General features: G+C 31.8%; 1 protein-coding gene across 1 annotated transcript in view; it reads left to right on the top strand.

Moving 5' to 3' along the window:
• LOC118184503 (torsin-1A-like) overlaps positions 1-17,334 on the top strand; it is a 69,423-nt gene that overhangs the window by 18,092 nt on the left and 33,997 nt on the right. Inside the window, exon 3 of the mRNA XM_035354184.2 lies at positions 6,950-7,125. Coding sequence (XP_035210075.2) covers positions 6,950-7,125 — 176 coding nt within the window. The remainder of the gene's footprint in view (positions 1-6,949; positions 7,126-17,334) is intronic.

Here is a 17,334-nt window from a genome sequence, read left to right as displayed (position 1 = left end):
TGTTAAAGATGTATGGATATCAGTTAAATAACATGAAACATATACAAAAGCAGCTAATCTTATGTAACGGCTGATTATGAAAGAAAATTACAGTTATACTGCTCTTAAATCTCCCTAGTGTAAATAGCTGTTTTCTAATTGACATTAAATTAAATTAATTCCATTATCCATTAGAAAATAATTATAGTGAATTATATCTATTGACAACATTTCTAAGAGGTCGATTTTTGAAATAGGCCTTTATTTTTTAAGAACATAAACAAACATTGCCAATGAATATCACATTTCTAAGACCACCACAGCTACATCCAGAACCCTTTAAAACTATGAATGCTCACATTTATAGAGCACTGTATTTTTAATAAAACATGTACATCTTAGTTATACACTTGCTACATTTTGATTTTCTCTCAAAGCAGAGGAACAGTGGTTCTATTGCTTTAGAAGTATATGAAATTAAAAAAATGGACACTGTATAACAAAAATGGATTAGATTAAAAAATACACCTCTTGAAATTCATTATTTTGCTCGGAATAAGTTTATCTAAAGAAAATGTTTAATAAATATTAGGACTCAAAAGCGAAGTCAGGTCAAAGTAGTAAGGGTCATTTCATCTGAATATATCTTTTCTTAATCATAAAACGACTTTTCGAATAGCGAATGAAATGAGAAAGAGAGAATAATTGTGAATGGCAGCGGACGAAATGACACTATTTCGAACTGGACATAAAAAGAGAAATGACGAAATGGCACTAAGCCAAGGCAAGGCATGCTTTCGTGGAGGACTTTTTAAAGGAAACTCGCTTGTATCTCTATGAATGCTCAATTTTTTTTTTTTTTTCTCTTTTGAAATCAATAGAATTTTTTTTATAAAACTAATCCCAATAAAACGTAGAATTTTATTTAAGTTTATGTTTGAATGTTAATTTCAAGAATGGAGCTAACAAACTAGTTATAAGGTGTAATCGTTCACGGAAGCATGCAAAGTGTCAATGACCTTCTGTAAGATTGTTGGTGACTTCTCACTAGTCAACATGGCCCACCCAGCGGCCGAACGGTAAAATGGCAAAACACTGGTAGCTCGATCTCTTGTACGGGCTGGCTATACGGGTGTTTTTGGGGGTATCTCCATGTGTAACTTGTATACAAGCCAGTTTCTCTTAAAAAGTCTTCCCCGAAGGCATCCCTTTCCTCAGTAGTTAGCCCTCGAGGCCTTGCCGTAATCACATAAACCAAACTAAACTTACTAGTCAGCATGATGTTTAGTAACAACAGAATAAGGATAAGGGTTTAAACCTTTTTTATTCTTTTCAACTATTTACAAGAGCATAGTTTGTGCTTAACATATATACCATTGCTTGTGGTATTATGTTAGGTAGAAGTAAAGGGGCCACCTAGTATTTACCCAAAGTAAGTACCCAAAGCATTACCCCCCACACACTGACTAGAAAATCAACAACCTTCTGGCATTCTCAAGTCATGATGAAATTGTGACTCCAGCTTCTGGCATTCTCAAGTCATGATGAAATTGTGACTCCAGCTAATACTGCAAGTTATCGGTGGCATCAACGGCACTCCTACTTTTTAGCATTAAATTAGATTAAGCAAAATGCATTACACTACATGATATACATAGCAATACATAGTTGTACAGGTGCATTTTTATGGCACTATTTATTGTAATGAGTACATACACCATGTTTTAGGATATTACATATTGCAGTAGATATAGGCGTGATGTTCCCACATTACAAATCTTTTTTGTAATCATAATCTGTTTACATCAGTGCTTGCTATCAAAATTAAGTTAGAACTATAAAATTGTTTCTAAACATACTTTATTCTGCATATTTATGCTTACTGCTTTACATTTAAGTATTGTTGTATAGTTGTGCTGATGCTTTAGCTACTCAGTATTGTCGAATGAGTTGCTAAATTATCAGTACAACCACATAGCAATACTTAAGTTCTTGTATTGATATTTTAACAACTCAATCAAGAAAAAAAAAAAAAAATGATTTGCTAAAATATCAGCACAAGTAATAAACTTCACATTTCAAGGTAATAAATTAAATAGTGGAATTCAACATAACAGGCAACAACAACATTAGCATAACAGGCTTGCTCAGACAATTAACTTACTGGCACACTTAATGCAAAGGCTGGAAATGGCTAAATCCTGACAGCAGAAGTCGACGTAGCCAATATTCATATTCCCTTTCAATCTTGAAAGCTTCGACTTAAATACTCTTAACACATTTGCATCCTAAACACGCTTACTTACTAACTTATTTACATTTTGGTGAGGAAGCGGAAAGCAGAATTAACAGTACAGGTTGAAATAATACATAAGAGGATAGTATTTTCTCCCTCCTTCTAGCATGTCTTTGTGGTATGATGGTTAGCACACTCGGCGCGTATTCGAGAGGTCCAAGTTGGAGTCCTGGCAAATACATTGCTCATTTTTCAAGTCTCCAGCATGGTGCCTGAACTAAAAAAAAAAAAGGTAGGAAATGATGATTCTCCTCCCATCAGCATTTGGCGACTGGGTCCCCTAATCCCCAGTCGCCCTTTAAAAGGGGGAGTATATAAGGTATTTTCTCCCTCCTTCCAGCATGCCTTCATAGTGTAACAGTTAGCACAATCGGCGAGTATTCGAGAGGTTCAGGTTCTAGTCTCGGAGAGGGCATTGCTTATTTTTCTTATCTCCCACGTTAAAAAAAAAAAATAAATAAAATAAAATAAAAATAAAAAAAAAAAAAAAAACTAGTGATTACAGTAAGAACTAAAGATCCGTACAGTATAAAAAATTTTATATTTAATTCAAGTTGGCTCAGTCTAGATCAGTGGTTTTCAACAGTTTTTCCCTCATGTACCCTTTTCACCATTGCTAGATGATCATCCAATCCCTTCTTCCCCAAACTTGAAATGTACATATTAATTTATTTAAATATAAATTATTTTTAATGCGTATTATAAATGAAACAAATAAAAGTATAAAAAATGTTCATCAATACCAAATTTGAACAAATGTGGTTTTTATTTATATTCATAAACTAAAACTAAATACTTAACATGTAAAACCAAAGGTTGACTAGATTACTCCCTGAAATTATGAAATTCTCCTTAGGGATATTCGTCCTGATTGAGGACCTATAGTCTAGACCTAATTAGTTTTTAATAGTGACTGAACGTGCAGATCATTTAATTTATCATGCTTCTTTTATACTAACTTTTATTATATAAAACTTGGGATTACGTGCATGTTTTTTAAAAATAAAAGTTAAGACACAAATTTAAAAAAGAAATTATGTTTAAAATTTGATGCTGTATTCAAAAACGTTTATTTGGTAGCCAGACCTAATAAACTTAAGAGATGAAATTTGACTTATACCTTACTTGATCGTACTAACTTCTGTTTAACGAATTATTCTTATGAACAAACCTTAAAAACTGGTGAAACATTTCATGCTAGAAAACAAGATATTAGAAGCTTTTGAACTCATTCAGTATGGGAAAAAATTATTTAAATTGTAGCTCCATAATTATACATTTTTTCTACTGGATCGCCAACACACGAGATTTGTATGAAATATCTCCTACAAGTTATGTGGTCACTACTTCTGTGTTGTCAGAATATGAAATTTGTATAGGGAAAACAATGCATTTCAAAGTAAAGAAAATGACCTTAATTTGATATTTCTTCTAACTAATAAATTTTTACATGCTATGTATTTCTTTTTCTTGATATAGGCAAAATAATATTTAACATGTAATAACAGCATAAAACCCCCAAAAGAATGTTCCAGTGAAATTCAGTCCCAGAATTCCAATGAAATTCAGTTTCTGAATGCTCTTTAAATTTGCTTCACTGAAAGTTTTTGTATATAAATAATTATAGTAAAGTAAAATGAACTGTTTTCTTAAGTGTTTACTGTTAACAGAGTAACATAATATTTTTTATTGAAATAAAATTTATTTTTAATGTGGGAGATTGTTTTTCTTACAACGCTGGGCTCCTGGTTCTTGAATCCTCTTGTTCTTGAGTTCAAAATCCTTCGTTATTTAAATTATTCGAATAGTTAAATCCGTTTTCAACCATACGAAAGTTGAAATGCAAAATATTAATTTTACGTAAATTTTAATATATGTAATTATTTAATTTTTTAGAAATACTCAATAGTTTTACTTTTAAAGAATGGTTTTGCTTTGATATAATATACATGTTTAATTGCTTCATCAGAACTCGTTAGAGACACTATCCACTCAAGAACTAGCATATTTTTCCACTCTGCAGTTTTGCTGCAAAAACACTGAATCATACCTTTAAAATGGTTAAGAAATATTTTCAAATCATCTTCAGTCATATTTAATTCCTTTCGTTTTCCAGTTATTGAAATTTTTTAAAATGATTGAAATTCTTGCTTAATCCGTAGATAAAAATTATTGAAGAAAATGCAAGAAAGGGTTTAACTTCAATTACAAGCGGAATTTCAGATATTGTTATTTTCTAGTAATTAATAAAAACATCTAAAATCCTCTTTAATTTATTCCTAACCTCTAATTGCTCTCTTGCCATCCCCTCCCTTCTTAGGCCGTTCTTTCGCACCCCAGGTTCGATAGGGGATAATGTGGTGCATTTAATTATGGCAAAGCACACTAGGGCTATCTGCCTAAAGGGAGGGGTGCCTTCTTGGAGGACTTTCTAAGGGAAACTGGCTCGTATACACGTTACACATGGAGAAAACCACGAAAACACCCATGCAGCCAGCCCGTTCGTGGGATTCGAACCTCGGACCGAACTACCAGTGTTCAGCGACTTACCGCTCGGCCGCTGATGGGCTCAATAGGGGAAAAGCAATTAAGCAAGGCTGTCCTCTCTAACTGCTTTTTCACTCAGCTAGGGACAAAAAGGAACACAATGGTTTCCTGCCTGAATAGCCAGCGGCCAGTTACAAAACTTCATGACAAAAGCCCACAAGACGAATGCCTGCATGAAAACGGCACACATTTTCAGGAAATCCAAAATAGCTATGACTTCCTGAAAATTTTTACGAATAATAATTATTATGATTAAAAATGAAATTTCAAGTGGGAAGGAATTAATTTACGTAAAATCAAAGTTGTCAAAATTTAACTAAGATTTTTTGAAATCGTGCTTTTAATTCACTATTAAAACAGCATCTGTGATAGCGCACACAAAAGTTTTCTTAATCACAGTAAAATATGGTACTTTCCTATACATAAGTAATTTCCTATACATATAGTAATTCAGTACATAGTAAATACTAAACCTTTTGATCAACATTCACCCCCGGGGAGTTAATACTTACCCCGTTAGGTACACTTGCAGTGCTATTGCATTATCCTCCCAACCTTGACAAAAATCACTGGCCAAAGTGTTCTGTCACCAAAGTACGCAACTCAGGAATTTTACAAAAATATAGTTATCTTTTTAACTCACTAATGATTGTGCATGCACTACACCAATATGTATAGGTACCATCTATCTTTAAAATAACTTACATTTTACCTTAATTCATATCTAGGGCTAGGCTTTTTACAACCTGCTACTGCTGCAGTAGTTGTGCCTAGACTGGTACTGAGCCTGTGAACATCACCATTATGCTGTGTAACAATCCAACTAATATCTATGTGTTGAAGTGTGTAGCTGATTATTATTTTAACAGCAGTTAACTTTTAATAGCTTATTGGAGTAAAATTATCACTGAAAGAAGGAAGGATTAATGATTAAGTCTAAAAAAATAAGAAGGTAATAAAATAGTACCTCATTAGGTCTTAAATGATAATGCACTTAGTAATTCAAATACATTTTCACCATATCATATTAAATGTAAATTTTGTATAATTTTATATAAAGAATTTTATTTGTGTTATTCAGATATGTGTCTTGTAGAGAGAGAGAGAAACCTGTAAGCATTTTAAAATTTGGACCTAAGTGATCTTAAATTCTGCTGTGTTCAGAAGCTTACGCTATATATCCTAAATCTGGATTGCTTTAGCATGTGATTATACTGATTTTTTTATCCATTCAGTGCTAGAGTGCTTCATTTTCTTCCAGTTATTTTTAATACTTGATTTATTTTCATTTATTCATTATAGCAAGCAGCAGAAACATGATTATAGAATTCTGATTCTGTCAAACTGTCTCATCTACTTGTAAAATTACATTTTGGAATATTTTGTTTATTTTTATAATAAATATGCAGGATTTCACTTCTAGTACTTACAACAGGTAGTCATTATGCTAGTTTCTTGCAGAAGAAAAAGAATAATCTTATAATTGCATTCATATATATTATTTTATATTGTATTATTGTGCAATAAACCTACTTACTAACAGTTTTTGTTTCTTTCAATTTGGTAGAAATTTTATAGTGATAGCTTTATAAATATATTCAAAGCAATTGTTTCTTTTTATCATTTTGTTGGTTAAAAACACTGTATTTGTGCACAAATTATATCGAATTTTCTTCTAGTGTTAGGTAAATACTACAAGTGCATATTTTGAAATTCAGTTCAAGCTAGAGTATATAACGGTTTTTCTGTGAGAACTATTCTTATACAACAAAAAGAATGCTTTCAGAAATGAGGATGTTGTTTGCTGAAATTGAAGAACTTTTAATAGCATGGTTGTCCAAAGAATTATTATGCATATGGTTGCCAGAATTTGATACCTCCAAAAAAATTGATAACTTCTGTCAAGATGGGTGTCATGTACACAAGTCCCACATTTTTCTTAACTTTTATAAGAAATTCATGAGCTATTTAGAAATTTCTCTTTTGTGATTGCTATATACAATATTTACTTGATCTTATTTTTGCTTGTATTTTATAAAATACATGTATTCATAATGCTGTATAGATTTGTTTGCTTTCCTTTGTATTTATATGACAATTTTTTAAATGATTTTAATTTTTTTTAAGGATAAACTCCGAACAGAAATTCCGAAGTTTACAAAACATTGTGAGAAATCATTATTCATATTTGATGAAGTAGATAAAATACCTGCTGGTGTACTAGATGTTCTGACTCCTTTCTTAGATTATCATGACTCGGTGGATGGAGTAGATTACAGAAGAAGTATATTTATATTTCTTAGGTAAGATTTTGCATAAATGTGTCATATTTAATCTTTTACTAACCTAACATTGATATAATGATATCTGAAGTAGTTATTTTTTAATGTTGTAAAAAAGGGATTAAAAACTTATTTAGATCAGCCCATTTTAAAGGAATGGTTTTCTTCATCAGCCCCCTAACATTTTTCTCTGTACTGTATAATATAATCAAAATACAAATAACTGCACATACGTAACTTGAAGATAACAGATTAACAATATGAGCAAAAGTTTTTAAAATATAGTTAATTTGCAAATTAAATAAGTTCTAGACTTTTTTATTTTGCCCTTAATATAAAATATTGATATATTTAAAAATATTATAGGTTTTAAAATAGATTAAGTAATTTTATTTACAGATTTTATTTTTCATTTAATTTATTTTAAATGATTTCCTCCTGACTATATGATATAGCTTTATAACAGTGTACAATTAATTAGTAATTTCATTAATATATATATGTGATATTTTAATGGACTGCAGGAATACCTGCTTAGTTAGAAAGATGACACTTGAATACAGAAGTGGTCGCTTGGAATCATCATTTTATTCTGTGATAATGCACGGCAAATCATTTTCTAGCAGACGAGATATTTCTTGATCATAATTCCATACAATAATTTTTATGTGCACAGATTTTAGGTAAAGAGCAAAAGGGAGACAATTAAGCATATCAGTGTAGAGGTTTTGTAAGGCAGGAGAAGTTAAGAAAAAGAATGACGTAATTGCTCACGAAGCAGTATTTATACTAGTAGGGGTGCATATGTACATCTAAGCTGTGATTGGTTAATTTTAGGTTTTAGTTCTCTTTGCAAGCAGCGTTATGTAATTTTAATTTGGAAAGATCTCGAATTTGGGAGAAAAGATAGGGGGAGAACATGAAATTTAGAATAGTCAGTTTTGACATTACTAATCATTTCTTAGCATAGCTATCATGTTTTATTATATCTTAAACACACACACACAGACATATATATATAAACTTAAAGCATCTCAGGTTAAAATTAAATTAGAATCAAAACAAGGCAATTCCCAACAATACTGTCAAAAGTCGTTAATTCGGACACCCATAATCCGGAATGATCTATAATCCGGACCTCAAAGCTAAAAACTTTCTGCGCATGTGCCGCTATGACGCATGCGCATAGGCGTTTAAGCGTGCGCGTAAGACCTTTACGACTGGGAATTTGCGTGTGCACAAGCGCAGAATACGTTTTCGCTGCGCGTTTAATGTATAGGGTGGCCCAGAAGTCACTTTACATTTTGAAAATTAAATAACTTTTTCTTAAATGACTGTATTTAATTAATTCTTTTTTTTTATTTTTTGCTTATTCACATGTCCATTCAAATGGAAATGAGCTTCATCTTCCATGATCAACTTGTGAATAAACTCATTGTCATTTCTTGCAGTTCTCTGAAACCTGACAGCATAATTTACTCGTTTCTGAAAGTCTGCTGGTTTTAAAGATTGCACTAATTGAACCTTGAAAATGCGTCACTAAGTTCCTTATTGCAGGCCTACTAGTAGGATGTCGAACATTAAAATGGCGCATACCTTTGCGTCGCAACAATTGACTGTCCATTTTCAAAGTAAAATTCAATTATCTTCACTCGTTGTTCTGTTGTAAACTTATCCATGCCAAAAATTTCCAGGGATTATATTTTTTAATTCTGAAAAGAGAAAAAGAAATATATTAATAGAAAAAAAGTTATTTAATTTTCAAAATGTAAAGTGACTTCTGGACCACCCTATATAACGGACGGTATAAGCTAAAATGATCTAATTGTCTGTTTCAGTTAATGTTGATGATTGCGTTGTTTCTTAATCTTCGCATTGGATCCAGCTTATTATTTTTTGCAGACTGTAAGAGCAATTTTATAAAAGTAAGCTTAAACTTTCGATTATGTCAAACAGAATTTCCGATGCTGGAGCTCCCAAAGGATCTACGAAAACGAAAGATGTCCGTTTCGATGTCCATCAAACAAAAAGTGCAATTGCTCCAAAAAATGGATAAAGGCATATCCTTTGTTTATCTAACCGTTCCGAAATCTGTTTATCAATTTCACGCTGCTCTGCGGGGGGGGGGGGACGTGGCGGCGCGCAATGAACTGGAAGTTGATCTGTCAACACTATCGTTATCTTCAGGGCAGATGTTTTTATTTTATTCGGCTTATAATTCCTTATTAAATGTAGTATTTCATCTCGATGTACTTCATCTTTGATATGATTTAAATCAAATTCCTCATCATTATAAATATCACGAATACAAATCAAATAGTTTTCTGGTTGCAATTTTCTAATTTCGACTATGCATAATGTATGCTTTACGCAAGCGCGCGTTGAAAGAAATGTTTAATAAAGTAAACAAATAAAAATTAAGCTTTTTTTTTGTAAATTTTGATACCCTTTAGATCATAATTGCTCATTATTTTATAAATTACGGTTTCATATTTTTAATTTTATAATTTCTGCATGCCATCTTACCAGATTTAAACTGATGATCTATAATCCGGAATTGCCAAAGTCCCGACGAGTCTGGATTAAAGACTTTTGACTGTATTAATAATTGCAACCGTGAATAAAAGTTTTAACACTCTATCTAAACAAATCAAAATTAAAATAAGAATTCATCAGTAGAATAAACCCGAAAAATAAAAATGAAAAGAGGGGAAAAAATAATTAAAAACTATAAAAATCAATCTCTTTTTTTCTGAAATACTAATTCAGAACTCATCAGGGGGAAATGAATTAAAGTTTCATAAAAGTTGATTAATATGTTTTGAATACATTCTTCCGCTTCATTTCAGATCAAAAACTGAAAAATCGAATCTCAAATATATGCAGAATTTTCCCTACATGCATTCGAAAGAAATAAAGAATAAAACATTATGCCAAATTGATTACTCAAAAAAGAAAAAAAAAAAAAAAGAAAAAAGAAACTTTACATTATGCAAACTGACCATTCAAAAATTTTTTTTTAAATAACATTAAATGTAAATCCGACATTTGAAAGCAATTACAAATTAAAAAGCAAAACAAATATACTTCTAAATTACATTGTCATTTAAACAACACTCAAAAACTAGGTTATGCAGTCCTAAACTATTAAAACCAAGAAAACCAAAAGCTTTTCAGAAGAGATTTCTATAAATATTATAAAATCTAATCTGAGTCTTAAACAGCTAAAAATTGAAAACCTATTTGAAGCAAAAGTTGAACAAAACATAAACTTATTGAATTTCAAAGATGACCATCTTTTTCCAAACTGTGTTCCTTGCAAAAGAAAGTTGAATTCAAGGCTATTCTGGAGAAGCAAAAAGTTGTACTCCTTGGGAAAAGTATGTGATAAGATTCAGTGTCCAGTAGCAGAATTAAGTACACTGGTTATCATAAATTAAGGAAAAATCACAAAAATCACGATTACTGAAAAAGTTACATGTAAAATTTTATGAAACTTACCCACAATATACAACACATAGTAAGGTGTCAAATAACATAAAAAGAAATTACCAGACACTTATGGTTGTATAAAAATTAGCACATGTATAAAATAAACAAATCGAAGATGTCAGTTTGCTATAGTAAAAGTACCCTCAATATGGAATATACTCACATCTAGAAGCAATACAGCACATTCAGCAATGTGTGATGCTTTCAATTATGCGGTCAATCAGTTCAATAGGAAGCGAGAGCCATTGTTCTTGCAAAGCAGTTGGAAGCGTGGCAAGGGTCTAAGGGGGCAGATTGAGAGCAGCTAGACGTCTCCCTAAAGCATCCCAAATGTGCTCAATAGGATTCAAGTCCGGGGATCGAGCTGGCCACTCCATGCGCATAATTGTTTCCTGTTGAAGATAATCTTATACGATGCGAGCCCTGTGTGGTCTTGCATTGTCGTCCTGTAACAGGAAAGAATCACATTTTGCCCCAGCATATGGGCGCACATAAGCATCAAGGATGCCATCTCTATAAACATAAGTATTCACGGTTCCCCTTGGAAAAACATGTAGAAACGTGCGTCCACCCAAAGAGATGCCACCCCAAACACAGACACTGCCTCTTCCATATGCATCTCTTTCACGGATGATAACGGGTTCCAGGTTCTCTCCATATCAAATAACGCCTATTTTCGCTTTCTAGACTAAACCTGGACTCATCCGTAAAGAAAATAGTCCTCCATTGCTCAGGCGTCCAGTGGACATGTTGTCGTGCCCACTGCAAACGGTCCTTCCTATGGCGTGACTTGAGTGGCACGCAAATGTTTGTTCGCCTCGCATACAGACCACCTTTGTGAAGCCTTCTACGCTCAGTTGACGCTGACACCAACCACCTGGTGGCTGCAGCAAGGGAAGATCTAAGAAGGGTCAGAGTAGCAGTTCTATTCCTGAGTGCACATAATGTCAAATATCGGTCATTGGTGCTCGTCGTAGCAGTTGGCCATCCTTGGCTGAACCTCCTAGATGCCGAATCTGTGATTTGAAATTGCCTCCAAAGTCTATGAACCACAGAAGGACTCACATTTAGCCATCTGGCCACTTCAGTTTAACTTTGTTCTGCCTCTAGTCTCCCAATGGTTCTCTATCGTAGTTCTGAAGGCAAATTATGCTTGGAGGTCATTGTTACGAATTGGCTATCTCAGATTTCTGATGTCACTATCACAGTGAAACATATGGGCTTGCTCTCAAACATGGACTTTAATGCTCCTCGCAGATGGCGTATTCCGAGTGCAGCACCACTAATTTGCATATTGGAGGTTTACTCAGCTACTCTTTCTTGGCAACATATTCAAATTTTACACAGTTTGGCTTATTTTTGAGGGAGTTATCGCTATTTTTGTGATTTTTCCTTAATCTATGATTACCAGTGTATTTTTAAATGTATTCAAAATATCCTATCCTGTTAAACTTTGGGTACATTCTGTAAAAATTATTACCGATGAAGAAGGTGAGTGGCAACTCCAACATGGCAGCGGAAGAAACTTTCTAAAAGATGGTGTCCTCTGTAAAGTCTTAAAGCAAGAAAAGTAAACTGGCTTAAAGTTGAGGGAAAAGGAAAAATTCAAGTTATAAAAGATAAAATTCTTCACGTAATTGGGGTACAGTACGTCTTTGAAACTAGAAGGCCCATTTTTTAGTAAAAGCAAAGCTTGCCAGTTTATTTAAATTGACAAAATTGTAGAGCAATAGAATTAATTAAAAGGGAATATATATATATATATGGAATAATAAATGCAATGAAAAGCCGGAACACTTTTGATGCATAATACCCAGATAGGATAGATCAAAGATCCATATCAAAGAGGAAGAATTCTAATTGCATAGTATGCTAATATGTTGACTTGGTAATATCTAAAAAACTTGGCAATCTAGGCAGTTTTAATTCCATTTTTATTTTATTTGATGTTTGTTGCCACAATAACTTGGCACCGTAGTCGTGCTTGTTCAATAAAATTTGCATTTTTAACATTGTTGAGATAGAAAGCAGACCAGCGAAATTATATCATAGCAGAGTAGAGAACAAAGTTAAGCTGCGTAGTTATGAAATATGGAAGCATGGGAAGATAAAAGTTTTGGTTCCTAATTATTATGTCATTACAGCTGTGCAGGCCATAGAATGATCTAGAAATGACACAATGCAGAGAAGTTATTACGATTTTTAAAACAGAGAAGGTGAATTAATGTTTTACCATTAGTTTAAATTATAATTTTGATTTACATATTTTTTATCTTACATATTCCCCCTTCAAAGAGAAAAAAAGCTTGACAACAGAAAAGGCTTTTCAGAAACAAGCATTACAGAATTTGTGAAACAAGAGAAATGCAATAATGGAAAAATCATATAATTTGATATAAATCATTTTTTAGAATAAAAAATCTTGTAGACATCATTTTTAATGATAAATTCAAATTGAAAATTCTATGGAAATTTTAAAGTTCATTTTTCTTTAAAACACTGAAGGAATGTCCTAATTTTTTCAAGAAATACTGGAAAAGTTCACAGCTCTGTAAAATCTTTGCTTTCACATAATATTTTACAGTCCTTATCTTGAAAGTCTTTCATAAAAATTGCTGTTGGCAATATAACACTAAAATTTTCTTTTATAGATTCATGAAATTTGAATTAATTATTTATAAAATAATCTACATTTTCTTAATTGTAAAGCAACACAAAATGGAATTTAGAACTTAATACATAGTAAGTAAAAAATTCAGTACAATATCAATATAAACTTTGATAAAAATGGGCAAATCCTCTACAATTCAAATCAGTATGACAACTTACTGATGGCTGTGGGTTACTTAAATGCAATTACACATAGAACCCTCCGTTCCTTAATAAAAGTAACTGGCTTCCAGTATTGTATAATTATCAAAGTTTACATTTATAACTTATGGCTATAAAAATCTTCAAACTGGTTAATTGAAATGGGAAAAAATATAGAAATATTAAAATGTAAGACATAAAAAATTCTACACTGCCCTACAATAATAATATGGGCCATTCAGTGTTAAGAACATAAAATAAGAAAATGAATTTCATAATTATATATGTTTAGGGAAGGCTTTTAAATATAAAAATTTCAAACACATCCATTATCAATGCAAAATTGCAAAAAAATTCAAAATATTATAAGGTAATTAAATTTTCATTCGAAACATCATTTGAAATAATATACTATTATTATCGAAATTTCTAATTTACTAATTTTTTACGAAATGGAAGATCCCATAGCTTTCTCCTAGTATGCAAATATTCAGCTAGTTGGTCAGGTACTTGGAAAGGCCTCTGTTCGCAAACGAACTTTGCGTGCTTCATTAAAACAGTCCATTTATATATAAAAAAAAAATAATAATAATAATAACCACACTCCATTATATTAAAAAAATAACAATTATTATATAGGAAAAATGTAAAAGTGTGAAGCCTTCAAAATGTATCTGAACATATTAAATTTTAAAATCTATTAATATGATTCCATACTACTTATGATTCCTATAATACTACTTAAAAACACTATTTGTTTATCATATTTTACACTAGTTTTTAAAATTATTTCATGCACTTAAAAACTCTTATCAACAAATCAAAATTTTCAACATAAATTCAAAAATATAATTATTTACCTTAATATCCTTCCCTATAAATAAATAGCTTAAAAATTCGTTACTTAATTTGTTCACACATACTTATGAAAAATTAATGAACAGGAATTTCTCATTTTTACAAAACAACACAATCAAACTGCAGAAATTTTAAGCAAACTTCAAATGAAAAGTAGAGAATCCGCAGCATATTAAATAATTTAACAATTTTTGAGTTGTTGAGTGACAAAGTACTAGAGTCAAAAGTCGTTAATCCGGACTCGTCGGGACTTCGGCGATTCCGGATTATAGATCATCAGTTTAAATCTGGTAAGATGGCATGCGGAAATTATAAAATTAAAAATATGAAACCATAATTTATGAAATAAAGAACAATTATGATCTAAAGGGTATCAAAATTTACCAAAAAAAAAAAAAAAAAAACTTAATATTTATTTGTTTACTTTATTAAACATTTCTTTCAATGGAAGTTGTTTAAATTGCTTCCTTTTTTTCTGCTAATACTTTCTCTTTAATTCTATATAAACAGACATAATTTCTTGTTCAGTTACAAAGTTCCGCTGTTACAAAGTTACAAAGTCCTGTAATTGCTGTGCCGAGAATACCGACTAACTTGTCAATCGAAATTTTTTCTTTTTCACTAACCTCTCTGTCACCTTCTTCATGTCTTTATCCATTTTGCAGCAATTCCACTTTTTGTTTGATGGACATCGAAACATACTTTCGTTTTGTACGATCCTTTGGGAGCTCCAGAATCGGAAATTCTATTTTACATAATCGAAAGTTGAAGCTTACTTTTATAAAATTGCTCTTACAGTCTGCAAAAAATAATAAGCCGGATCCAATTCGAAGATTAAGGAACAACACAATCATCACCATTAACTGAAATAGATAATTAGATGGTTTTAGCTTATACCGTCCGTTATATGTAAAACGCGCATGCGAAAACGTATTCTGCGCTTGCGCAGTCGTAAAAGGTCTTACGCGCATGCGTAAACGCCTATGCGCATGTGTCAACACGGCGCATGCGCAGAACGTTTGTAGCTTTGAGGTCCGGATTATAGATCATTCCAGATTATGGGTGTCCGAATTAACCACTTTTGACTGAATTAGAAAAAGTGGAAGCGCAAATAATTTTCTGTCGCACATACTTGAAAAGCACATTAAACACAGATCGATGACCTTGAATAACGGTAATGCTGAATCTCATTAGCAGTAATTTACTGATGAATTAAAGCACTTTTTTTTTTATCTCTAAATATTGTAGAGATGGCCAAAGCAAATTCAATATTCCTTTTCCTAGACATTCGAAGTTCTGGATTTATCGCATGATTATTTTTTGACGCACTTGCAAAACACCACAGCGGGAGGATGATAGGTTATTTTTTAAATGCTGAAAAAGAAATTTGATGATTCACTTCTTCCACATTGCCTTTGAATTTATCACAAAATGATGATTTGAAGAGCTGAATAAATTTTCCATTGAGGTCTCAGGCTACTGGTAAAGATCTTGCCCGACTAATTGATAATATAATAATAGCAAGAAAAATGTCAAGCAATGTTGATGCATACTTAGATCCATACTGAAGAAGAAGAATTCTGATTGCATAGTATGCTAATATGTTGACTTGGTAATATTTAAAAAAATTGGCAGTCGAAGCGGTTTTAATTCCATTTTTATTTTCCAGTTGATGTTTGTGGCCGCAATCCCTTGGTACTCTAGTCGTGCCTGTTCAAGAAAATTTACATTTTTGATATATTTGATATAGAAAGGAGGCCAGCGAAATTATATTGTAGCAGAGAGTGAAGCTAAAGTGTGTAGTTATGCAATATGGAAGCACAGGAAGAGAAAAGTTTTGGTTCCCAATTATTGCATCATCACAGCTGCACAGGCCATAGAATGATCTGGAAATGACACAATCCAGAGAAGTTATTACAGTTTTTAAAAGAGATTGAGAATTAATGTTTTACCATTAGTTTAAATTATAATTTTGATTTACATATTATTTATCGTACATATATATTTGTAATGAATGGGATCAATCACTGCCATTATTGTCATTGACATTCTTTTGAAATCGCATTAACCCCCAGGTGATTAATACTGACACTGTTGAAATTCCCTATAATAATAAATAATTTTTTATTGATAAACAAAATAACAGAATCTTAACCTGCCCGGTATATTGAAGTAACAAATTTGTGGTAATTCAATGCAGATTCTGTTCTTGATGGTTCAAAGGACTGACTGCATGAGAATTTCATGGTTTCCCTTAAGTGTAATGTAAATACTGATTATTTTTCAATTAGGAAAACCTCTACAAAGGCATTATTGGCTGACAAAGCCTAGTGTGCATTTCTGTAGTCAAATAATCTAATCAAAATATCAAATAAATTTTATAATAATACACTGATGTTCGTTAAAATTGCTCCATAAAAGAAAGCAGTTAGCAGAGTCATATTTATTTTACAATGGACACAATATTATGGGACATACATTTTATTCAATTGGCCATGACATAAGAACATACTCATAACATCTGTGTTTTCGTCTGACGTAATCCCGATTGATTCTCAATAAGCAACATTTTGTTTTAAGAACGAGGATATAAATTAACTGTTATTGGCATTTTTATCCCATGCATTTTGAAAAAAAAAAATTATTAAAATTTTGTATCTTTTTTCTACAAAACAACAAGCAGTGGATTATTTTCAAAGTAGTTATGGGGTTCTACCATCAAAAGTAGGAATTGTTAATGCACACAATATGGTCAGTTGAATGTGGCCGATAAAACAATTATAGATTAAAACGCTAACTTGTAAAGTTTGTACTCATAGCATTCTTCTGGTAAAATTGGAAAAAATCTAAGAAAACAGTAGAAGTCACTGAAAACATTTTTACAAAGCACAAAAATGAAGCTGATCGAGTATTGATAATTTTATTTAATAAAGAGACACTACTTTCTTCAGAGATCTGCAAGAACATTTGTTATATGGCTAGCCATGTAGTCAAACAGACTTTGGATGATAGTTACAGGAATTACAATCTAGTGACTTGAGTTCTATATAATGGTGAAGTCACGTAATT

This window comes from Stegodyphus dumicola, chromosome 10 (assembly GCF_044657685.1).
Source record: "Stegodyphus dumicola isolate Sdum_Otavi_A_Nest chromosome 10, ASM4465768v1".
In the NCBI taxonomy this organism is placed as follows: domain Eukaryota; kingdom Metazoa; phylum Arthropoda; class Arachnida; order Araneae; family Eresidae; genus Stegodyphus; species Stegodyphus dumicola.
The sequence above is the reverse complement of the archived record's forward strand: the minus strand, read 5'-3'. Positions and strand labels throughout refer to the sequence as shown.